The sequence below is a fragment of the Empidonax traillii genome, unplaced genomic scaffold (genome assembly GCF_003031625.1).
Source record: "Empidonax traillii isolate 1590-97213 ecotype Southwest subspecies unplaced genomic scaffold, ASM303162v1 scaffold14:size4059594, whole genome shotgun sequence".
In the NCBI taxonomy this organism is placed as follows: domain Eukaryota; kingdom Metazoa; phylum Chordata; class Aves; order Passeriformes; family Tyrannidae; genus Empidonax; species Empidonax traillii.
The window spans coordinates 2,867,445-2,893,841 of NW_020955207.1; the positions used below are offsets into that span (position 1 = coordinate 2,867,445).

At 39.9% G+C, this 26,397-nt stretch overlaps 1 protein-coding gene across 1 annotated transcript in view; it reads left to right on the forward strand.

Annotated features, from left to right (window-relative positions):
- TBX20 (T-box 20) overlaps positions 1-25,106 on the forward strand; it is a 33,998-nt gene extending 8,892 nt beyond the window's left edge. The window contains exons 4-8 of the mRNA XM_027892157.1: positions 235-343; positions 5,817-5,975; positions 9,422-9,498; positions 20,284-20,393; positions 24,746-25,106. Coding sequence (XP_027747958.1) covers positions 235-343; positions 5,817-5,975; positions 9,422-9,498; positions 20,284-20,393; positions 24,746-25,086 — 796 coding nt within the window. The 3' untranslated portion in view covers positions 25,087-25,106. The remainder of the gene's footprint in view (positions 1-234; positions 344-5,816; positions 5,976-9,421; positions 9,499-20,283; positions 20,394-24,745) is intronic.
- The last annotated feature ends 1,291 nt before the right edge of the window (positions 25,107-26,397 follow it).

Here is a 26,397-nt window from a genome sequence, read left to right on the forward strand (position 1 = left end):
AAGTCATCTGCTATACTGTCTTTCATTATTAGCTGTTTTTCAGGCATTAATTAATTTGGGGGAGATGGTGTCTTGTTCTAGCAGCAATCTGTATTACCCCAGGAAATCTGTGTCAGTGAAATTACTGCATATACCAAAAGCAAGATGCTTCTTAATTTCATATGGAGGTGGTGCCCAAGCACAAATCAAGAGGTGGGATCTTTTACAAGCAGACCTTCTCCCTCTGTTTTTTAGGTTGTATGTGCACCCTGACTCCCCATTCACAGGAGAGCAACTGCTGAAGCAGATGGTGTCCTTTGAAAAAGTCAAGCTCACCAACAACGAGCTGGATCAGCACGGCCACGTGAGTAGCCCTCCTGGTGTGAATGGGCCAAGGAATGTCCAGAGGGGAATTGCTCGGGCTAAGCTTGCAGGAGAGAGACTGCAATGGGGAAAGGTTGTTATGGCTCCCACATTACACCTCTCTTGGTCAGCCCTTAGTACTACAATGGAGGAAGATGTTGTGTGAAGCTTGAATGTGGGTTTTTTAAACACATTTAAGGGCCCCTTTGGGTTCTTCTGTTGTTGAGAAATAGGTAGCTTCAAAAATCGTGGTTTTAAAAATATATTTTAGAACTTAGAGCCCAGGTCAACAGCTCGAATCGTGTTCCTGCTGACATCAGAGCCAGAACATCCATCAGAGACAAGTTCGGGGTGGATATAAGCATCAAAGTGAGGGATAGAAGGAAGGCAGATGAGCCATTTGTTGTGCTTCTGCTTGCATTTTGTGACTTGACAGTATGCTCTGCCACATGCAATGGCCAGGAAGCCCATGTGCTTTCACACATCTGATTTGAAGCTCCCTCTCACTTCAGGCAACCTCTTAGGGTTGGGTCCATCAACAAGAGCTCCTTTACTTTCAGACTCATTGCAGCCTGGGCATAGAGTCAGAAGAAAATACTGGTGTGACATCAAAACAAGGTTTAAAGAATTATAAGAATAAGTGTGCCTCAGTTGCCCTTGAGATAACTGTAGGTTAACTGCAAGTCAAAGTGCCAAAGTCTGGACTTGGGCTTCTGGGGGAGTCAGGTCCCAGATCTGATTGGTGCCAGTTTGTTGTCACAAGCCCTGAGGCTGGACACAGGTAAACAGGATGCAGAGCTGCTGGCCATGGGTTCCCGCTATCCTCCATTACAGGGAACAACTCCTTTAGTTACCTGACTGTCTACTGGTAGGTGGCAAGAAAAGGTGTTGTCTGTCCTGTCCTCTCCCCAGAAGTGACTTTAAAGAGCAGGAATGACTCAGTAGGGCCTCCAAATTCCAAAGAACTAAAAGTGTTGCCCCTGGGCTTGGTCGTTCTCTCAGGGAAGGCAGAAGGAGCAGGGGGATAGATTTGAAAGAGCTGTTGGCTGAGAACAGGGCAGTTCAGAAGAGAGAGATTAAAGGTAGGGTTAGTAAATGAGGAGTGGTTTTGAATTGTAAAGCATTTGTAGTGGTTACTAATTTGTACAGCTGAATAATTATGGTATACAATGTATCAGAAACCCCTTCCCTAGTGTGGCATTTATTGCCTGGACTGTCTGAAACAGTGGCCATTTATCTGACCTGTGTTCTGTGCAAATGTTTCTCACCCAAAAGAGAATTTTTTCTCATTTCAAGACCTGAGAATTGAATCACAGCCATGATCATTTAAAATACATCCCAGAAATAACAAAACCAAAAGTATTCAAAAAAACCCAAACAAAAGAAAGCCCAGAAAGCCTTGTGCTGTTCTTTTGTAAAGATCCATCTGTGGGTACATTGTTCTTGAATCCAGTTCCCACCGTTGTTCCTTTCATGACTGGTGGAGAATGTATTTTTTTTCCTCTCTTTTATTTCATAATCTGTAGAAGGGCAAAGCTGAAGATTTGTGGGCTCTATCACTGAGTGATGATAGAGCAGTATACGTGCGCACTTAAAAAGAAGCATTTTTCATCATAACAGGGGCCATGTGTGCCTCTAATAAAGGGCTTGCAGCAGTATATTGCAAGCTAGTTAGGAGCAGTGCAGTTCCCAGAAGCCTAGATGAGTATAAAGAAGAAGTAGGTTGGAGAAGCTGTCGGGAACAGAGACATGACAGAGCAAGAAGACGTAATCGTCTCAAATACAGGCAGTGGGTGAAAATGATCCGTAGTGTTTGAGATACAGCCTTCCCATTAATTTCCAAAGAAGCAGTAAAGGTTGATCCCATTCTCTACACAAAGGCTGTGGACAGCCAACACGGATGGAAAGTTTTGCGTGTTCAGTTAAGAATAAGCCCTGAAGGCTTGATCCTGTGTTGAGATTTGCCTGACAGGTGTTACGCCTTCACGGAGCACTCCCTTTTTAATATTTTGTGGGGTTTTATGTTCCAAATTAGGATATCAGGTTTTATACGCAGCCTTATTGAAGCTATGTAAATACCATCGTTGGATGATCAGTAGAATAGAGGAAGAAATTCTTTCTCTGCAGCCTTTAAGGAGGGCTCATTGTGCTACCGCCCATGGCATTTCTGAACTCATGTGTACTAAGAGAAGAGGAGAATTGAAGCACCATCTCTCCTTTCAGTTTGAAAGAGCCAGTCTTTACTGGTGAGAACTTTTTAATCATGCTTGATAAGGGGTATTGGTTCCTGAGGAAGTCTGGATGACCTAAAAGATGCCTTTGGATACAAGTTATAGGTAGAGAAGCTGGATCCAACCTGATTCCCTCTTGCTCTAGTTGCTTGCTGTTCTCAGCCTCTAGAAGACAGTTTGGGGAGTTCAGGTGATTGTGGTGTTTTATTTGTAGGATGGTCATTTCCTGAAAAGGATTCTGGAGAGAAGAGAGGCCTTTGTTTGTTCTAGCATTTGTTTGTTTTCTCCTATTCCGAGACTTCTGGAGTCGACAAGCATTTCTGCACATGTACCTTCAGCAGCATGTGTAACCCCACAGCTATGCACATATTCTCCCAAAGCATCAGGCAGAAGTCTTAATCTCTGTGTGCATGACATACAGCTTGCTCTGTGGAAACACTTTCAGATATCCTTACCAGAGGAAGGAAATGGCTCCTATCTCTGGATTTTTACAGCTGAGTGAGTAATTGCCATTTTCTGGCTGTGAAACATTTATGAATGTGACTTTTTTCTTCAGATTTCTAGTGATGTTTTTCACACAGAGTGCTTTCTTTAGGACTTCTGGTTGCACTTTGTTGGGGTGGCATAGTTTCTTCTTTCTGGTGAGGTGAACCATGAGTTGTTTACATTATTGTAATTGCTTTTCTGGCATTTACAATAACAAAACTTAAACACATAAATGTTTGTGAAAGCAAACAGAAAGGTGTGAACATATAGCCAACGAGTAATTGTGAAAGCAGGGCTTATGGAACAGCCACAAGGAGTTATGCCCAGGATTTTTGAGAGTCAACCATGCACAACTTCCATGTTTTTAGAAAGAAAACTTTGCCTGATAATGCTATTCTTTAGTAAATATGGAAGCAGCATTCACAGCACAGTTCCTGGATTCCAAACCACCTTGGAAGTTCGCAGCTGGCATCCAGATTGCCTCTCGTGACTGGTTTGTAGCCAGTGGGAGCCAGATGCCTACAAACCTGCCTGACCTTACAGCAATCAGGATCCTGTAAGGAGGGATCCTGGTCATCTGCCCAGCTGCAGGCTGTCAGCACAAAGGTAGATGGGGTGGCTGGGGGCCTGCAGCTGGGGGGCTGCTGTAAGTATAAGTGCACGTGATGTTTCTTTTGAGGTGTGCCAGTGTAAGTATGACAGAGCAGGCACCAGGTATTTTCTGATAGCTACACTGTGTGGGCAGGGCTCTGCTTGGACTTTGAGACCACTCTTGGAGGCTACTCTGTGAGGTACACTCAGTGTATCTAAGTAGTTTGGGCTGTTGTGATGGTCCTAGCATAAGAAGTCGAATGGATATTAGGGCGTATCTTTGTGCATTTTCCTGCTCAATTTGTTATCAGTGTGTGTTGCAACATTAGCAGCTTTGTTGGGGAGTAGGTGGAGCACTACATGTACAGACGCTCACATAAAGGGAATACTGACTTTAACCTTGTCCATGGATCTTTTGTGACCTCCTGGCTACATTTGGTACTTGTTTTGTACCTGAATGACCAGAGCATGCCTCTGATGGGAACTAGCAAGGTAGAGTATCGTGGCAGGGGATGTTATGTTCATGCACTTTAATTTTTGGAAAACTTTCATAAAGGATAATGCGGTCTTGTTTTAGAATTGTAGTTTCTTTATCGCAATTTGCATTCACAGAGGAGCAAAGGCAAGGGCATATGGGGGAGCTGCTCTATCAAAGCTTTTTCCTCCTTCCACTCGGCTGCTGCTCAGATGTAATGCCTTGGAGTTGATATCATGGCCATTAAAGGCAACGCAAAGCACCAACTGTGGGCTAACCCTTCAGTAAGCTCATCATCATCCATACACCCTCATTTAAAATGTCCTTCCCATCTGCTTAGAGCACTCCAAGTGATTAAGATGGTAAGACAAAATTTTACGTAGAGATGGAAAATTGTGTGTGTGCCTGTACAAAATGGTGAAGTGCTTTGAGAAAGGACTGAGCTGGTAAAAGCAGACATGCAACATTTTAAGGGAAATGTTTCCCTGTCACTGTAAGGACTTTCTTGACGCTGTGTGCCTTCCCCCAAAGTCCCAGTATGAGTCTTGGTAATATCTGGCCCCAAAGGAGCAGCAAAGAAAATGCTGGTGGAAATTGCAGCCATGGTAGAGCTGTCTCTAAGCTCTCCGCTCCAGTGCAATGTGCAACCTTTCTCATTGACTGAGTTACCATGAAATGCTGCACCGCTTCTGCTATGTTTCTGTTGAAGTTAGCGCTTCCTGAGGAATGCACATTAGCTATTCCAGATGTACGGAGCTGACTGTAATGTCGTTATGGCCCCTGCAAAATAGAACCACCCACACCAATGCCAATTTCGTCTTGTGACGGTGATTATATCCAAAACAAGGGCTGGTGTGAGCCGAGCTCTGTATTTAATTCTTATATTGTAATACTGTGGTTAGAGGCAGCCAAACAGGCCTCCAGCCAGTGGTAACTGAAGCAAGTGGGACTCCCGGTTTGACTCCAGTGAATGCTGAAATTGGTTAGTTGGTACCTTCGGTTTAGAATTGTTTTGGGAGCTCGTAAACAATTATTAATGAGGACAGAATAGCAAAACCTGGTCATTTTGGGGTTCTGTACTAGTTTCCCTCCTTGCTCTCATTTTTGGTAGTCTGCGGTAAAGAGCATCTATGAAGTAATTTGTTTTAAAGGTTTGCCACAGTGAAAGGATCCGTGGAGTTTTATTTTTAGTCAACCAGTTTGGGCTGCCACTGGTGGTGGGTTTTTGGATGGGTCTTAGTTTTTCTGTCGTTTTTTTCAGAGGGATTTGCGACTGTTTTCATTCTGCACCTGTGCATTTTCGCAAGTGGGGACTCTTGCTCATTAGCTTTCAGGAGTTACATATTTACACCTGCAAACTGGGGCACGCTCTGGGAGTGACTAATTCTGTATGTAAAAAACACCTCACCTGTAGGAACAGATATTTATGCTTCAAAAAATGCATGCTCACCAGTGGCGTAGGAGTGAGAGGAGACTAGCTCCTGGGTTGCCTGCTTTTCCACCTTCATTTCCTGGAACTACCCAAAGGAGCTGGAGAATTTTGCTCTGAAAACCAGCCCCTGGCTAGTTAGATTTCAGATGCCTCCCCTGCAGTGTTAATTAGATGGGTTCTTTTCCCCTGTGGTTTTATAGCTGTCGAGGGTCCTGTCAACCTTCCTCTCAGGACAGTGCTGTGTCACTCTTTCTTGCAGATCATTTTGAACTCCATGCACAAGTACCAGCCAAGGGTACACATCATTAAGAAAAAGGATCACACGGCTTCTTTGCTAAATCTGAAGTCAGAAGAGTTCAGGACATTTATCTTTCCAGAGACAGTTTTTACTGCTGTTACCGCCTACCAGAATCAGTTGGTGAGTACAGTTGCTAATTTTTACAGTTATAACTAAATCCCACCCTGCTGAAAACTCCTTTCTGCCCCCTCTAAACTCGGAAAGTTTCTGGCATAAGCTACCTTCCCATGACAGTCTTGTTCACATTCAGGAGTAATTCTTAAATACACAGATAGTAGTACCGACTTTAAAGAGCCATAAGGGTTATTCATGAGAGAAAAGATGACAAGTCAGAGGCTTGCTTTCGTCTTCCCTTCTGTCTATACAAAGCTGTTTGCATATTAACATTTAGTCATTTTCTAATTATAGCTCATTAAGGAAATGCTCTTATTTGCAGTGATCTTTCAGGCCACAAGCTATGAGCTGAGAGACATTCTGGTTTGCACATGATGATTTCATGGGCTTAAAAAGTTGACTAATTAAGCAGTAAGGCTCAAAAGTAAGGAAAATCACTCAGAGATATGCTTTTCAAAGGCTGCCCAGATTACATCCAGATGTTTGAATTTCAATTTGCATGCTAGTGAATAATACATACAAAATGGAGGAGATCATAACAATGGGTTGCTAATGAGTAATTTTAGGAAGTCTATAAACAATCGGAGACCAGAGGCTCCGCTTGACAGTGGATTGGGCTTTAATATTTAAGTCAGTAGAAATAAGTTGTTGCCTTCAGTGTGACTCAGAGCATGCATTAAGGGCTTAATGACAATGACACTTCAAAAATAAACCTATTTCCCTCTTTAGTTCCCCAAGTTAAGAAAAATATAAGTACTCTCCAAGCACGTGGGCAGCCAGCATCACAGTCAGTGTACCTTATGGATTATTTAAAGAAGTTGGCCTTTCTTAATATAAAGCAAAAGTAATTGGTTTTGAAATGCTATGAATAAAATGAAACTACTGCATAGGGGGCCAATGATGCTCTGAATATAATAGTAGTAACATTAAATCAGTCCTATTACAGACACCACATCCTGCTTTAAGGCTTCAATGTATTGATTTTAAACTCAGGTTTGTATCTGAATGCTGCAGAAAACACATTCAACACCTGGCAGTCTCAAGAATATGATGTTTGGACAGGCACTTAGATTTTTTTCATGTAACTTTCTGTAGAAACCAGCAAAATAGTAACAGGCACAAAAACAGCTAAACCTGGAATTTATTTCTGTAGGATGGATTTGTGTCTACAGATGATATTTACACCAGAGATGTTTCTAAACTAACCTTCCCAAAGCACATACATTGAGTCCTGGAAAATTTCTCAATGGAACATCTCCGGAACCCCTAGAGGCTGATGTTGTCATTTTATTTATGACTAATGAAAATGGAGCCTTTTTTCATTTTTGCCATTTCTTTCAGAACTGTTTTAAGGAGGGATTGATTACATTTCTGGAGGTTATTAGATAAAAGCTAAATACATTACACTTTCAACAAACTATCTCATAATTTAAGATTTAAAGGGCATGCATTTATTTAAACAGTCAAACCACTGCCACAGAGTTGAATTGTAGGTCAGATTTCATTTTAAAATGCTTTCTAGCAGATGTTCTCTGATTGTTTGTGAGACAGTCTCTCAGGAAGAATATGGCCATAACAGATTGTGAGTCTCATCTGGCTTCAGTGGATACAAAAAGTTTCTCTTGTGATGTCATACCAAAACTTTAATATTAAGAAAATGGAAGTTTGATTGGTGAAAATATGCTCAAGAGATGAATAGACATCCTTATTGTTTTGTAGTGCAGTTGGCTTTGTGTGTTGGTGATCTAAGTCAATGGAACTAGTTAGAGCTTGCCTTTTTCAAGGTAGTTTCATAATGCTGCCATAAAACATTCACTGTACGTGAGGGACTAACTCGCCACTCTTTGCAATATCACCGTGAGTTAAGGACTTATGGATATCTTGGAATTGGAATGAGACTATAACTAACTTTCTGAGCTGTTTCAAGGTCCTTGTGATAAGGCTGCAGGGTTGTTTCCACCAGCTGTACCTGTGTGATGAGACAGCCTCAGATCCTTGACTGGTACTGAGGTCCCATGGTGTTTGACCAGCCCACTGAAGACCATTAATTAAAAACTCAGGTTTTGTCTTTGTCAGCACATCCCTTCCTCTCTATATTTCTCACCCAGAAGACCTCTTTGTCAGAATTAAAAGTTGGGTTCAGTTGTCCTCTTTATTTTACTTTTTTCATTTTGGAGGAGAAGCCACCCTGTTTTGATATACCTTTGTTTGATGAGAGCATTTGATTGCTTGAGGATTTGGAAAAGAGTCTTTCTTTTTTTTTTTTTTTTTTTTTCTTTCCTGAGTCTTGAGGCCCAGGTATTAAAAATGATCTTGTGGCCTCCTCAACATGTTTTTTTTTGGAGGAAATTTAGGCTGACAAAGCCACCTAATATGAAATGTTGAGAGCTGCTGATTTTCTTGGGAGCTGGAGTTGGTGGCATTCACTACCTTGCAGGATGGTCCTGTGTTGTACATCATCAAGCTCTAACTCCCACTTACAATTTTATTTTTAACCCTTGGAAGGAGAGTGGCTGGAAAATCCAAATACTGCAATGACATCTCAGGTTTTATTCACCGAATCTAAATTCATTGAACGTATAGAAAATTTGGCAAGGAAAATAGCATATTCTTTTCCTGCTTCCAAAAAAAAAAAAAAAAACAACCCACCATATTCAAAGCCACTACCATTTGCCTGAGAAGTTTCACTGCAAAGGTAAGAGGATGATTTGTGGCAGAGAGTTTCCTGGTCAATGTGTTGCTCTGTTGGAATAGGAAGGCTGACTAGATGACTGGGCAGGTTTGTAGCTGCTTTTGAATAAGAGAGTTTTGATTGCAAGATCTCTTGTTTTTCAGGACTCTGATAGTTTCAGTGGGGTTACTCCTTTAATCCAGGTTCAGTCACTTTAAATTTGAATTCTCCCCCCAAATCTTTCCTGCCCTTCCTCAGCATCTTTTCATACAAAACCAGTTAAACTGCCCTGATGTGATGACTGGTCAGGCTGGCTGATAAAATTCTCATCCCAGAAAAAAAAAAAAAAAAAAAAAAAGGTGCTGAACTGAAGCCATGACTTCAGGTCTGCAGGTGGCAGCTCCTAGTTTGGGGCCTTAGTAGTTGCTGTGCAGCTCCACCAATAAGGCTTAGCTGTTAGCAGAGTGGTTTGCATTGCTTGTGGAAAAGACAACCTGATTGATGCTGGTAAAGTATTTGGAAGCTGTAATGCTGTATGTGGGGTGGGTTCCTCCTGCTCTGGGCAACATGAAGGCTGAGCCTGGTGTGCCCTTTGGTCTTTCCACTGCCATATGTGTAATACACGCTGGTTTGCCTCCTCAGCTTTGCAGTGTCTTGAGAGCGGCACACACACAAGGAACATGGATAAAATTAGCAGTGAATTCTGGAGGATGGATTGGTTGACACTTTGTACGCTGCAAACACTATATTCATGTAATGTTGCTCTTTTCTCTGTTTGCAGATAACCAAGCTGAAAATTGACAGCAACCCTTTTGCTAAAGGATTCCGTGACTCTTCCAGACTCACTGATATTGAGAGGTAATGGGGACTTTCTGTTTACTTTGCATGCAGATAAGATAAAGAGAAGAGAGAGTTTGTAGGAAAAGCGTCCTTTCAACTCCTCAGAAGCTATGCATTTTAACGTTATCTTGTTGCATATAGTAAGACTCCTCTACCTCCTTTAAAAATACTTTAAAACTTTATGAAGAAAGAGCTGTTTTGAGTTTTGACATCTGTTCTAGTTGGGGCCAATATATTTGCCTTCCTCAGGGGGCTTCTTGAAGGGGGGAGAGGGTCAGTTTTACAACTTCAAAATGAAATATTTTTTTCTTATCATGCCATTTAATCCTATTGAGGGCTGTGAATTGGGTCAATGGGAAACAAGGGCAGTGGTCCTGTGAAAAACATTTTTACACTGCCCAATGCTCAACACAGTGAAAAGAAGAGAGGAGAGCTCCCAAAATGCACTTCAGCAGTCCCAGACACTGAATTGGCAATTATTCCCATCAGGATGAATCCCATAACTCCCACTCTGAAAACAAAGATGCCATTTTTGTTTCACCAAAATTGTACTGCCGGCTGCACTGGGGGAAAGCTTTATCTGGAAACTGTTGAGTTTTGTGTCTGTACAGCTCATTACAAGCAACTGCTGCCATAGGGACAGAAGCATTAACCCACAGCTGAGTAGTAAATAAACTTCAATCTCTTGGTTGCTTTCCAGTACATCACATTTTTACGATATCGTGTCAAATAGTTTGGCAAATGAAGCAAATTAAGCTGCCTGTGTCCTTTAGGCTGGAAGAGAACTCAATGGAGATGGATATAGCACATCCAATTTTTCCTATGAGCGCACAATCATGAAAGAAAGTTTGGAGAGGCCAAAAGCCTCCAGGCTCCTATGTGGGGATATCCAGATGTATCTGTGAATCATCTTTCACAGGTGCATATAGGAGACAAAGTGCTCACTGGAGTCATATTCATGGAGCTAGACGAAGTCTTTACAGCATTTCAAAAGTACATCTATCTAAACAGGTCCATAGATGGGAAATCGTGATATACCTTATACCTTACTTGTGACTGGATTGTTAGTGATCGATTGAGTAGGTGGGTAAAATAACAGTGATTTGGGGAAAGAAAGCTTGCAGCTGCAGTGCACACTTGCAAAGTTGTTGAAAATTGTTTCCTAAGTGAAAGCCTTCACTGAAAAAGAAAAAAAAAGGCAGATTTAATAAAAATAGCATAGCCTGCTGTATTGACAGAATACTGAGGAAAACAACATCCAAAGCTCAGGTTTGTATGGAATAAATAGTCAAGAAAGGACCTGTTGGAAGAGGTTTCCTTGTTTTACAGACAGGAGACATCTAATGATACAGCATTGCAAGGGTGGAAAGAGTCTGAGCAGATAAGCTGGGAGAAAAACTTAGTTACCTCTGTGCGGATGAACCGACTATCGTGGTGCTGGATATGAAGGGAATTTTTCCAGAGGACATCTTATTATAACAGCACATGGCATGGAGTCAGAAATGCTGAGCATAAGCTGCAGTGCCCTTTTGTTTATTGATAAGTGTAAGAATAGAGCCTGAGACAGGCAGCCGAGCCCAGGCATGAATGTTACCATGAAAGATAAGGCAGACAAATGTGAAGCCTATGATAAATACAAGAAACAGAATTTGTGAAAAGTACTGAAATTACATTAAATCTCTGGATTTGAGAGTCCAAGTTTGGTTACGATCTTATTTTGACTTAAATTGGAAATCTGAGCCCTGATTAGCAAACAATAGTATTTTAAAATACAAAACTTGCTGCACAACACATCGAGTCACAAGACAATAATTAAGCGTAACATGCAAGAGGGCTGGTAAGAGATTGATTGAGAATTTCGTAAGTTATACAATACGGTCCAGAAATACCGAGGGTTTTATTCTGTTCTGAAATTAAAATATTCAGGCAGATGAGAATGTAATTCTCTAAGTGCTCACTAGTTGTATAGATTTCATCTTATCATCAGCAAAATTGCTTAAAGAAATCTGAAGCAAAGCAAAAGGAATAGCAAAGTGAGATAGGACAAGAGGAAAAATTTCTTACTTGATGTCCATTGTGACATGCATTGCAAGTAGGTGAATATTCAATAGTACAGCATGACTCTTGCTCAGCCGAGTTGGAAATGTAGTTATTTCTGTAAGATAACTGCTGGAGAAAAATACTTGTTTGCCAGGGAAAAGACCATGAAGGCCAAATGCACACTTGTGCAGCTCTTGAAAATGGAGTAGTTATCTAGAAGCTGTGAAAATACTTTCCATGCACTCCTCCCTAAGCAGGCCTGCATACAGCACGTGCATGAGTAATCTCCAGCGTGGTGTGGCGATCCTAATGGCCTCCTGTAAAGCATCCTGTGATGTTAGGGCCAAGAGAGCACTCATTTATCGTGAGTTCCAGCTTTTCCAAATGACCTAAGTAGTGTGAAAGCGTACAGAGCTTTGTATTTCATTTCCAGGTATTTAAGCCTGCTTTTTCCTAAACAGCCTTTGGGGAGGGAAACAAATCAGATCAATTGATCTTTAGAGACCTAAAGAAATTAAATTAGTCTGGAGTCAGTTACTGCACTAAACCATCCAGTAATTGGATTGCTCCTTGTAACTGATTGAAAACAGCCTCTATCTGTAACAATATAGGGAGCTTTTCTTTATAGTAGATCTGAGAGAAAAACACATCTTTTTATGACATGATGACAGAAATTGCACTTTTTTAACCTAATTGAATATGATTTTATAAATATGTGACTTTAACGATTTCAGGCTTTCCATTCTAGATTTACGATCCCTCTGTAGGAAATTCAAGCTGCAAATGCCTTTAGGATTAAATCTACTGGCATTGTGTGTGTTGGAGTTAAATAACATATGTAAAGGTAGTGCAATTAGCAAAACGGTAGAGGAAGCAGGTAACAGCAAAGCTGCTGAAATGCCTGCATTTCCTTTTGTTCCTGTCTCAATATTGTGGAATGGTTTCCTTACACTCACGGCTTTTAACTACTGAAAAAATCTTTGGTGAGTTTGGTGTACACCAAGTTTTTAGCGGGGTGCAAGATTCCTTCCACAATCAACTCTTTCCTAAATTACTCGTGGTAATCTATTTAAGGCAATGGGCAGACTTTATCTGGGGCTACTGTGATTTAGATAAGTTTCTGATTCACCTTTTGATCTTTTTATGTGGTATTTACATTTCCTCTGCTATAAAAAGGCTCCCACAGTGGTTGTGATTGAAAAAAACAAACATTTAGCAGCAATTGCCAGAATGTGAAGCTTAACATGCCTTGGTGTTGACTATGGGATGCCAAATGCAGTAATGGGAATGAGTGTGATATTTTTTAATGGTAACCCTTGTGAAAAAAGACTAATACAGGTTTTCTAATGAGAAATTCACTCTGGAGACAAGCTTTAAGGGAGTACCTTTGTGCTTTTGCTGAAGAAAAAACTGCCAAAGACATATAGAATGCAGATGCAGAACCCAACAGATGAATTCTTTTGAGTATGAATTTATTTTTTAAATTTTTCTGAAGAATTAGCCTGTTAAAATTAAATAGGTAAATAAAAACATCATTATTACATACCATTCAAACAATTGAGTGAAAAAGGTGATAATTTCAAGAGCACGAGTCAACAGAAAACCACTGAATCATAAAATAATGATCCAACAAGAATTGACAGATCATAATCATGTTCTGAACAAGCTTGTTTATTTTACACTGCTTGTTTATTTGCTTGTATGTGATAGGCAAGTTCAGGGTGTGGACTTGTAACTATTAAAGAGAGTTAAGTGAGTATACCCATCTGCAAAAGTCCAATAGTGCTTCTTGGAGGTAGATACATACTTCAGGAGGAAAAGTATGGAAATATGGAAAAGTATTGGTAGCACACCCAAGTAATTTTTAGGTAGAGATGGGAAGGATGGGGGTGGGCAGAGTGTGAAGTAAGAGAGCTGCATCCCAGCTGGATTTGCATGGTTATCAGTTCATAATTTTCCCCTGAGGAGCTTCATATATGATTTATGGAAATACATCGCACTGGTTTACAAGGCTGTAAGCAAAATGGATGCTAATGCCTGGGCATGGGCATTGCCCTGCTGAAGTATGAGTCAAAGCCATATGCTTGGTGATGTGCTGTGAACAACAATCCTGTCTTCCTTCCCTTCCCTGCTCACCTCACAGAGCTGCCTTCCTCCCCATTCCCACTGCTTACTGCTCATCTAGAAGAACTTCCCTGACTCTTGAAAGGCCCCTATACCAGCAGCCAGAAATATATATATATACACACTGTGACCTATTCCCATGTCCATGGTTAAGTAGAGTTTTGTCAATCTTCTTTAACAAATCGAAATCCCAGCTTATCTTTTACCCCTGGCTAGTTCTCAGTCTGTGAATGTCAGCAACCAGCCATGAGATATCATCTCTGATGTTTAGGTTTGGAGATGAAGTCCTGAATTTAGAGAGAAATACCAGGGACTCTGATACCTAAACGCCTCGTATCTAGAGGCATTCTAGATATTGTCGATGTTATTCCAGCCTTCAGCTGCTGCTCCAAATGGGTGGATGGATTCTTTGTATTTTCCAGATCATTCCTTCCAGACCACTGCAGATGGCTTGATGTCTTTGCACATTTTGAAAACACTACCTACCTTTGTTTAGACACCTTAATTATTCCCTTAAAATCTGGTTCCTTTGATTCTGCTTATTGTTAGCCAGGCAACTGTTCCTTTTTACCCAGCAGAAAGCCCTCCACACCAGTTAAAACCTCTTTAGTTCCCAACTTTTTGAGCACGCATACCCTGGCTCATTTTCCACTTAAGTGTTCTGTTATTTAACTTTTTACTTATGCACAAAGGTATAAAAATGTTGTATTTTTCTAGTAGTTTCCATTCGCGTCATGCAGAGGTAGTGTGTGCATGACAATAGGGGATGAGGTCAAATTACAGTTTCCACCCCAGAGTGGGTTTTCCAGGGACTTCTCCCACTCAGTGTTCCAGTACTCCTCTCCTCCTCACCTCTAATCTTCTGCCTTCAGAAGTAAATGGTTGCAGTCACTGGGTGAAGTGGAGCTCCATGGGGCTTGCTATGTAAGATAGTTTTGTCACTTTTATTTGCAGTTGAGAGAAATGGGGTATATTGATAACTTCATGTTCCTTCTTCATAAATGTCATTACTTTCCCCATGTCATGGATTCAGCCAGGCTACATCACATCCATGTGTATTACAGTTCTTCCAGAATTGCTGAATTTTTACTGAGAGGGTGACAGTAAACATCACTGTGGAGGTACACTTGTTCTTTCTTCTACAATTGTCAAAACTTAGATTTTTCATAATTTAAGTCTCATTTTCCTTTTTCCTTAAAATTATACATAGTCTTGAATTAGTGCATCCATCCAACACTTGCCCAACAGTTTTGAATTCACGTAAAAATGTTTTGTGGCTGTGCATTAGCTTTTGGGCCAAATCAGACTTCAGCTCACATGAGCCAATATAGCCTGTAGGCCTTGTTTCATCCCTGGTTGGTTGGAATTGTTTTAGTCTAAGCAGTGGAACGGAGCGATAATGTTTTGGTCAAGGATTTGGTCCATACCATGTCAGAGCTGAATTATGTTCCTATGGTCAGCCTTTAATACTTATCTACCAGTGTAAGGGCAAGTATATGTAGCCAATTAACATGTCTGTATGATTGTGCATGTGTAAAATAGCAAATAGAAGCCACAGAAACATAAAGGCTGAGCAGAGGTTCTGACAGCATTTGTTGTTCACTCATAGCTGCTGTTACGGAAATGTATTTGTTCCTTCAGTTGAGTTATTTTGGGTTTTTTTGGGGTGATGTGTGTTTTTTTTTGGTTTAGTTAGTTTTTTGAAGTTGTTGGATTTTTCTTTTTTTTTTTTTTTTGGGGGGGGATTGTTTTGGTTTAGTTTTTTGTTTCTTTTTCTTTTTTTTTACAGACTTGTTTTTAGCACTTGCACCTTGGACAAATTAGTCATCTTTTCCCTTAAAAAAGAAGTTCTACTACAGTTTGACTTCCGACAAGTTTATTTTTGTGCCTTCTCAGTCCATTTATTCCATCTGTCTTCACCTCACCTCACTTCTGACGTCTTCTGTTATCTGGGCATTCTTCCAAACATACTAACTGGCAGCTACAAAAAAAGGAAACCTTTGAAATGCAGAACTAAAGAAGTCATTCAGGCTGCAAACTGATAATTCATACACTTTATATCCTGTTCTGTATTTTTCTTTGTGTTGGACTGAAAGGCCAAGCAAAACAGGGTTGTCAGTTTTATTATTTTACTATTTTCCTGCTATTATTTTTTATTGGGATTGCCTTTCCTTATAAAGAAAAAGAACCAAAAAACCAAACCAAAACAAAAGAAAAAAAGCACACCCCATGACACCAGGAACAGAGAGAAGATTCTGAGGATATCCTTACCTTTTCACATACCTAGCACTTGGATAGAAAGAGAGGGAAAAAAAAAAAAGATAATGCTAAGAAGCTGCTCAGCTTTGCTCGGAAATTTGTACCTCTGGTAGCCATTCCTGAAGCAGTAACTTATGCAGAGGATGTAAGTTCAGAGTGCCTGGCTCTGCCACCTGCTCTTTCTCACTGCAATTTGGCTTTAGCATGTTTTATTCAAAGGAGCTTGAACCTGGCTTCCAGTTCAAATCCACAGCAAGACCTTGGGTTTGGTCTGTAAAGTGTTAGTGAGTCATTTGTCAGCTACATCAGGATTTTCCTATCTATTTGCTGTCCCCTAAGGCAACTCTGTATGTACAGGGCACTATTAACTAAACAAGCCCAAAGACTCAGCTCGTAGCCGCACAACATAAAGCATCCCTAACTGGAAGTTTAGTTTTGGAATCATTTGCCAGCAGGGACAAGAGTGAAATGTTTAAATCAAGGTCAACCTGCAGAATGGCAAGATGCTCCCTGTGCACCCTAAACCCTTGCTAATCGATGAAATCTCTCAGCCATTCACATCCTTTGATTTCAGGTTCAAATTTTGCCGGTTTATTTCTTGCACAGAGAGAAGTGCTTCATTTGTAGTAAGGTTTATTGACAGGATTGGGCTCAAGGTGTGCTCCTGTTGGAATGTGGATTATTGGGATCAGCCTGAGGTCTTTTTCCCTATTGCCCCTCCTCACATTTTTCCTGCCTCAGCATCTTCTCTGTGGGTGTGCTTGCCAATATGAGTTCAATTTTTTCCTTTCCATTTAGCACATGGTTCCTTTTTCTCAAACAGCTTCAGTCCCTAACTTGCTCTTCTCCAGCCTGTTACCTGCCACTATTATCCAGCTGTAAACATTGCACAGCTTAATCATAGTAAAAAAATTCGTGCCTATGTGCGTGCTTTTTCTCCTCCTCTGGGCATTTCCAAGATAGGAGTTGAAGTGCAGACTGGGAGACTGAAAATTATTGGTAGACAACACAAAAGAATTTGACAAAAAGAAAATATCTTCCCTTTATCCAGTTGGCAGCTTGTGATCTCTCAGAACAAAGTTTATTGCTGATTTATTGATAATAGAAGAACTGGAGTTCTAAGACACATTGAAAGGTAAAAATTGTTAGGTCCCAGTATTAGATAACAATTGTCTGATCATGAACAAAGAAACAGAAGGACAGAAGTTGAGTATTGAGTGACTGGAAATCACTTTATTCTTCAGATAGTTTAGTGTGAAACAGCACTTAAAAAAACACTCAAAGAAACTTTAAAAAAACTCCACCATGGTCTTCACTTGCTATTTTTTGAAAATGAGCATAGAATTATAAAATGGCTAATATTGATTTATCATTCGGTAATTCTAAAACTTATTTCAATAAATCCTTTGAACCATATCAAGATATCTGAAGTTGTTGTATACAGCACTATAAAGCCAGAGGTGATAATGTCTTTCCCTCTTAGTAGTAGTGTTATTGTAATATTCTGGGACTCCGACAAGTATGTTGTACTAATCCACTCTACAGAGCACCATATTTGATTAACCTAAAGTGTTCACACTTCCATAAAGAGAATTTTCAGGAAGATTTTGAGATTTAAGTCCTTTTGGCCCCAGTGGAAATGAGTATAAGGAAGAAATCTGTGTTACAGACTGCCAGCTTTGTTTCTGTATTTTGAACTAGATTTCACAGACACTTAAATCTTGTTAAAGTTTTTCTTTCTCCTACCTCTTTGTATTGGAGTAAGTCCTAGGGCACCTCTGTCTTTAAAGGGTAAAGAGATTGGCTTCCTCTTTCCAACCTATGGAGTAAACTCCAAACATTTCCACAGATTAGATGAGTTGCAACCCCTGTCTCTGCTAACCACACTCTGGATGGTGTTTTCTTAGCATGGAATATTTCAGCATGGTTCAGAGGCCACCACCCCTTTCCTTCGAAACACAAAGGGAAGGAAAGAAACCTAAGTGCAGACTTCTGCTCTTGTTTTTCCAAGTGGAAGATATAGTGCTTGGAGGAATAACTTAGAGATATACTTCATGACTGGAGAAAATGCACCACTTCTTGTTTTTCTCTGTTTCCTTTTGCACATTTAGTTGTGCTCAGCCTTTTGCATTTTGTAGGTCTGTTTCGAGGTTTATATGCTACATGTGTTGTATATGGAAAGAAGAAGGCTCACCTAAAGGGAGTGAGGTGCCTAAATTCTGGTGTGAATCCCAGTGCTTTGCATTCATGATGCCAGTCACAGCCTCAACCTCTAAACTGAAAAATCAGTAGGTGTTTTGTAATTATAGCATAAATAACCAACATGGTTAGGCAAGATAAGCATACACAGTTTTGAATATTAAATCTCAGCTGCTTTTGTGAAATTAGTTGCCTTCCCTGGTCTGAGTTTCCACGTTAGACCGTTCTCTCTGCCATAAAAACCTTTGCCCCTTGTGCTGATGAATGAGATTAATCTTCTAAAACCTTTAGCATACTACTTGCATCACTACAACATAAAAAAATAAATAAATAAGCCTACCACATAGTTTCCTGGTTTCAAACTTTGCAGATTCAGGGTTCATTAAGAAGTCAGCTCTCTTTTTCCTTAAAAAGAAGACAAATATGTAGAATAATAGAGTTCTCTGTCTAGCATACAAATCCATCTGGAAAGAATTTAGTCTGCAATAATTGTGGGCATTTGATTTAGCATTAAATCCCTGTAGGTAATTCAAATGTAAATTTATTAGGGTGAGTTTATCCCCAAGCCGCTGTTGAATCCAATGTTTGGAGATGAAATTGGCCCATTGTTCTAAAGCTAGAGCCTGCATTGTTTCTGTTGCATCAGGATATTATTACACACTGTAATGTCTGTCGTTATAAGCAGATATTTACTAGTAATAAAGTCAATAGAGACAATACAGACAATCACCTGACTTGCATTTATTTTTCAGACCTTTAAAAACTAGTCATTCTTTGGTTATGAATAGGTTTATATACTGGTATCTAAACACTCAGACAACACTGGTCTAATTCATTATTCTGTTATGCTGTACTCATATGAGATAGTCTCTTTGGTTAAGTAAAATTCTTTGCATTTCACATTCTGCTCCAGAAAAAAAGCCTTATGTTTCAAGAGGCATTCAGCACATAATGTAAACAATGCCATCTGTCTTTTTCTTTGTAAAATCTTCTTTGAGATAGCCCTGATATGCCTACTGTTTTCAATCACTTAAAAGGCAGTAATCCAATTATATCATCCTCTATGTAGGAACTGCCATTGCTTTCAGTCCACTTCCAATCCTGACACAAGTAAATCACTTTGATAAGATCCTCTTTTTATTTATTTTTTTTCTGAGGAGACTAGCATAAGTAATGATGCCAGTGATAGACCAAGGACAAAATGACCATAATGGACTTTCTGTAGGAAAGGAAAACATGTGCCATTGTGATTTATCATGTTACTTGATAAATACTTTTCCTTGGAATTTCTGCCATAGACACACTCTCCAAGAGAAGGGCATTAGCCAGTATGAATGGACAAATGGTAAAGTCAGACAAAAACCTTCATTAAACAGCAGTTTTAAGCAGCTATTCCTACTTAAAGTTCTTAAATAGAGACAAAAGGTCAAAGCCATTTTGGAAATGTGCCTGGGTCATATTCCTCGTTGGTATGATGCCACCTACTTACATGAAAATGCGCTGGGAATGTGTAAGGTTGGATCTTCCTTACAAACTACTAAGGCTTATCGTGTAGATACGCCTTCCTTCTATTTAAAAATGGTTTGGGTGACTTCAGTGCTTTGTGCCACCAGTGAGGCAGGGGCCTGGCAGACACGTCTAACCTCCCAGAATAGATGTGGCACGAGATCAGTAGTATCTGCAGACTTCCTGCTAGAACTGCCCTCGACTCTGATGCTGAGAAAGCATGGTTAGAGCTGAGCTGTCTCTTGCCCCTGATTTCAGAAAAATGAGAGAGCAGCAGATGAGGTGGTCACGTGCAATTCAAAAGCTTGTTTGAAAGGAGCACTGGTGTCTCTTTGAACCCAGACCACTCAGCACAAATAACCCCATTTGAGTTTGCATTTTCAAATTTATGAACAGTGCTGGTCTTACATTTTCTGACCACATCTAGGGAACACAATAGCAAGTTCGCTCTCTTGGCTGAGTAAGCAGGTAAGAGGTGATCATCCATACTAAAAAAACACAGGCCAAATTCAGTATTTTCAATGTCATGCTATGAGGTAAGTCTTTTGTTAAGTAATTTGGAGAGTCTGTGTGAGAGAATTGTGATCTGGACAGGAAAAAGGTACTGTATTTGAGCTAATAAATTAGGATGATGTTTAGGATGATGTTCATACAGTAGGTTGTTTCTTTTTGCAGAGAAAGTGTGGAGAGCCTTATCCAAAAGCATTCCTATGCCCGATCCCCCATTCGAACCTATGGAGGAGAAGATGATCTTGGAGATGACAGCCAGGCAACACAAAGCAGAGGTAGGAAAACGTGCTCATGAGGTAAACTGTGGTGACCTAGTTATGCTTGAGAAAACCAGGGCCATAGTCAGGACTGTGGTACTCTAAAGCTTTTCTCTGATGTGTCTCTCTGCCATGAAGTCCTATAATGAAGAGGAATATTTGTTACTTTATGGTTCTTTGGGACATCTGATGTGCCCATGGCACTGCTGTAAGGGGTTCAGTTCAGGAGGTAGCTCTAGGGCTGACCATAATAGTCTTTGCCATCAGAAGAGAATCAGCTCTGCTTCCTCTTCAAGATGTCTGAAAACCAGGCAACTTCATTACCATGGTGCCAAGAACAAGCTAACACTGCCCACCTCTTAGCAGGACTTACTAACTGGGCCCTGTGCCATTCGTAAAGTACCCCATAGATGTGCCACTTGCTGTCCCTCCAGCCTTCTGTGAACAGAGGACTTAGTTCTGACTATCTTCAACAGGCCTGTAGTTAACCTGCTTTGCCTCCACAGGAAGAAAAGTCTGTAGCTCCCTGGAAAATTGATGTTTAATTGTTATCTCTTAGTCTCTAAAAGGTGCTTTTCCTGCTGAGGCAATTAGCTCTCAAATGCTTTATCAGTTTGTCTGCTTTAGCAGTCGCAAAAGTAGTAGCAAGACAGATTTGTTCTTTGTGGGAATACTTACTGGACAAATTACATCTGTCACATTTTGCCACTGGAAATAGATCTCAAATCCACCCTGTGGGATTGCTGACTAGCGTAAACTTGTGTTGCATTATAGTTTGCATGTTGACTTTGTGACCTGTCTGATATGCCACAGCCACTTGAGGTAAAGCAGTTCTGTCTGTCTTCCGACTGGCAGTGCCCTTGTCTTGTCCTCTAACTTCATACAGCATTGCTAAGATAAGAGCTTTATTTCTGGTCATAAGCTCTTTGGACTTGTGCGGGGAAAACACACTTATTTTTAACTATGACTGGCTTTTCAATAAAATGGGATTAGGTGGGCTTGTTCTTACACGTTTGTTCTAAGTGCAGGTCCTTAGATTACAGAGTTTCTGGAGCAACTCCTCACCTGGTGTGATACCATCCTTTAACATACTTCTGGGGGATTACCTTGCTTCACATCATCTTAGATCCTAGGCCAGCTATTGTTAAAGGCTAATAAATTTTCCCTTGCCAGAAGGGCTCAGAGCAAGGCACCTTCTCTTCCAAAACTAAATTTCTCCCTGGTGTGATGTCCTCCTTTGGGAGTGACAAAATGAACAAGGTAAACCTCAGTATGAGAGCTGGCCATTAAATCCTTTCTCTTCCTAAAAGAATCCCTAGGAAGGTATCATAGAAGGAAATAATACTTTATTACAGTTAATTTTATGTATAATAAAAGGGTACAGTTCTGCATTTGCTCACAATATGGCAAGTGAGTAAGTGAGGAAGATTATGAATTATGGCAATGAACTTTTTTCTAATCTGTGAGCCATATGCTAGCATAGGACGTGATTGTTCTGGGCAACCAGAGGCATGCACAGAGGGTAAAACATACTGCTCTTGCAGTTGAGCAACTGGTACTGCCTTCGCTCTCTCTTTATGTCTGGTATCCTTAAATAAGGAAAAGTCCTACCAGAATACAAGGAGAGAAATAATGTTCTTACTGAAAATCCATAGATATCCTAATTTCTTTCAGTGCATTTTAAAACACTCTTGCATGCAAAACTGATAGATGTTCTTCCATACATATGAGAATTGATAGTCAAATACATGCATGTTGCTGGGTGGCATGTGTTATAAGTTCTCTGATGCCTTGATTGCCTCAGAATTACTAGAGCACATTTCCTTGGTGCTGGCAAATGTAGTATGTGACATTTTTTGGAGTACCAAGCTGCAATTAGAGACGATTGCAGTTGGAGGAGTAAAGGATGCTTGAGGAGGTTCCTTATGAAATTCACAGAATAGTTTGGATTGGAAGGGGCCTTTAAAGGTCATCTAGTACAACCCCCCTGCAATAAGCAGGAACATCTTCAACCAGATCGTGTTGCTCAGAGCCTCACCCAGCTTGACCTTGTATATGTCTGGGGATGGGGCATCCAGCCCCTCTCTTGGCCACCTTTGCCAGTGTTTCACCACCCTCATAGTAAAAAATCTCCTCCTTATATCTAGTCTGAATCTAACTATCTTTAGTTTAAAGCCATTACTCCTCATCACAACAGGTCATGCTAAAAAAATTTGTTCCAAACTTTCTTACAGGCCCTCTTTGTGTATTGAATGGCTGCAATTAGGTCTTCCAAAAGCCTTCTCTTCTCAAAGCCGAACAACCCCAAATCTCTAAGGAGGTTTAATAATCCTAAATCTTACAGGAGAGGTGCTCCAGCCCTCTGATCATCTCACAATCGTTAATGAGAAAGAATCACATACTTTATTCTGCATAGAACAAAGAAATAAATAGCAGTGATAGACTTTCTAATTATTTCAGCACCTTGCCAGAGCATTCTCTGCTCAGATGATTTCAGCCATCTAAAGATGGAAGCTGCCAGCCTACAGTAGCACATTCATCACAAGACATGTATTTCCAAAGGAATTAACAGATAAGAAAGATACAAATCCAATTAAAAGTCTTTAATGCACATCTGCATTCACACAGAGGATTCATAGTAGCCACCTGGAACAGAGCCAAATGTAAACCTTCTAGGCAAATCCAGATTTGCATCCTGCTTTTCCTGTAGTGCAATAATGCTCAGATACCTCCTGATTTATCAAGGGTTTTGCCGTGGTCTGTGAGTAAAGTATTATCCTTAGAGTTTGTCTCTGGATCCTAACTTCCCAGTGGTTAGGATTCTTTTCAGTGGTAAGGCCAGGATTTGGTTCAAGTTTGTTTCCACTGCTGAATTCACACAATTTCTTTTTCCTATTACTGGACTGTTTTACTTATTTCATTAAGCAGGGAAAAAATTATTGTAAGTATCTGTCTTTCTGATTTGAGAATATATGCCTTAAAAGATGGATGATTTTTTAGAAATAACAATTTGCATTTTTTCTTTCTGTTGTTTTCTGCTTATAGCTTTGGTTTGAGTATGGGTCTACGATTGGTTAGTATACTTAATTCCAGTAAGTTTACCTTGACAGATAGATGTCTACATATTTTTTTCGTTTCACAATTTGGAAGAACCTGCCTTTTAGAATCAGATTCATGAAACTATTTTTTTTGTCTTTGAATGTTTTGCAATACTGGCTTGAAATTGTATTTTGTCAAATGCTTTTGCCACTAAATTTATTTTCTAAAGTAAGAAAGTTGGTCCAGAAAGAAAACACAGAAGGGATATGAGTTGAATTATTGTTTGAAGAGGAATAAAGAGAATTTATGGAATTTTATTATATTCCCCATTTCTAGAAATCGGACATATGATGATGAGTAGGTGCATAGAGGAACTACAGAAGACAAGGGCAATACAGTAACTACATTATTTGAAAATGACCATGCATAATTATCCAAACAAATTATTAATTGTTTGCCCCAACATTTTACTATCAACAAGTAATTAGTTCAAATTTTAGGAAGCCATTTTTATTTTTCTTTATGATTCTTCAATCTTCAAAAAAAGATTATTTTAAAGAGTATGAAGACTCGTGAAAATAATTTTTGGGACTTTTCAGATTAAACAAACCCCAAACAAAATAACAAACAAACCACTTTAATTTGATCAAATCAGATAATTACCTTCAGAACAAGTTTGGAACCTCCTACTATGACTTAGCATTAGTGTTGTTTCTTGAAGCACGGTACACAGTTGGAAATACAACAAATGTTTTGACATTTACATTTCTAGAATTTTTTGTTTTGTATTGTAGAAATAGGTTGACTGGAAAGGTGTAGTGTTGACAAATTTTACTGAGGTAAAAAAAAAAAAAAGAAAAACTTGTAGAGCAAATTACATTTCTCTGCATTTTTTGCCACACTGAAGTTTTAGGAAAAAAAGTAAATAGTTCTACTGAGGATCTGGCGCAAAAAAGCTACAAGCATGTTTTTAAAACAGTGATGTAAGGCAGTGAGATTCCATGACAGAGTAGGTACTTCAGTGTTTAGTGGCAGCACTGCAAGGTGCTTCAGTGTTCAACACCAAAAATATCTGATGTGCAAAGCTGATTTTGCTGTTCAGACCACTGCAAACATCTTCTTAAAATGGAAGTTCATCTAAGATGTAGTGATAAAGGACAGCAACCAGCAAATAATAATATAAAGAGAGAAGTATGTGGGAAGTATTTCCAGTGACAACTGGTCATTGAAATCAGCCTTGCTGTGAAATACTTATTTTCTCCCTTTTTGCTGTTTTACCAGTTTTGTATGTTGCAGTGCCAATGTCAGGCATTCTTTCTCTCTACTTGCAGGGTCAGCCTTTACAACATCTGATAACCTGTCCCTCAGCTCCTGGGTTTCCTCTTCAACAAGTTTCCCGGGATTTCAGCATCCACAGTCTTTGAGTGCCCTGGGTACCAGCACTGCATCCATAGCTACACCCATTCCTCATCCGATCCAAGGATCTCTGCCTCCATACAGCCGCCTGGGAATGCCTCTTACACCCTCTGCTATAGCCAGCTCCATGCAAGGTAGTGGTCCCACTTTCCCATCCTTCCACATGCCTAGGTACCACCATTATTTTCAGCAGGGTCCTTATGCAGCTATCCAAGGACTGCGTCACTCTTCCGCAGTGATGACACCGTTTGTATGAGTGATGTAAGACAAGAGAAACACAACATTTTAAATGTGCAAGTTTGGTATGAGAAATACAAGGGACCTTTCTGAAAGGCCTGTGGCAGGAGCGCTGAACTCGTAACAAACCAGCTAAGAAAATGCATTATGGATATAGATTCCTCTTTTGAGGGATCACAAGAAGAGAGCATGCAGCTTGGAGCTGCTTACAGATCTATGTGTAACACAGCCAAAATGGATCCCAAAGTCCCCAGGATTTTTGGTCGAGTGCAGCTTGTTCCAAAGGTGCATTATACCTAGCAGAAAGAGATTATGTTTATGCAGCACTGTACAAATTAATTGTCTATAAGTCTTTTTTCATATGCTAGATGAATTGTGAAAAAGGCAATACTCTTACTCATCTTCATCTCTTCTTGTGACTGATGAGCATCTAAACAGAAAAATGTATTGCTATAACTTTGAGCATGTTTTAAGCTATCTCAGCATACATTTCCTGAAAACAGGACAACGTGGAGAAGACCACTGTCCGTTTTAAGACTGGCTTATATTCATGAAAACCAGTATTTCTTAGTTGCTACTATAATCACAAAGAGAAAATTATTAACAAGTATTTCTTTCTTTCTTTGTTTCTTTCACAAAACACTTATCAGTTAAAAAAAACAAAGAACTGTGTTACTGGACTGTAGTAGTAATAATGTATTCTCTCCTTCAGTCTAAAAAGAAGTTTGTCCTATATCCTACAAGAGCAATTTCACTGTCTGTTAAGGCATAATGAAGGAAAATTTTGATTTGGAAAAATCTGTTACTTAGAAACCCAAGATATAAAATTTTATATCAGCGCTTGTTTGCTGCTGTGCTTGTCACTGAAGACCTGTTTCTAGCTGCACATGTGTACCAAGTAAATCAAATTTTAGGCTAGATCAGTCTGTAGACTCTCTGGATAAAGCTATATCTAGTGGGCTAGTGTGAGTGGAGTATCTTTCTACTTGCTCTAATTTTCTTGGGTTTGGTCATGGCTGATACTATACAAGTTCTTTGGCCAGGAACATGAGGGTTGTACTGCCAGTTTTAACATGTCCCACTAGAATGGTGGAGTTTCCTTACAAAAATATCAGTGCAGAAGTTCACATGAAATTCTTTTAGAATTCATATCTGACATTTTTCAGTTAGTAATTTGGATTCTCATTCAAAGTACTGTCCACTTTTTCTAGTATGTTTTATCTGATGAAACAGAGGAACTGTAGAGGTATAAGAAAATAATGACCTGTCTGCAGAGAGCTACCATGAATCCTTTACAGGGCTGGAAAGAGTACCAGTGGGATCTTGGTTT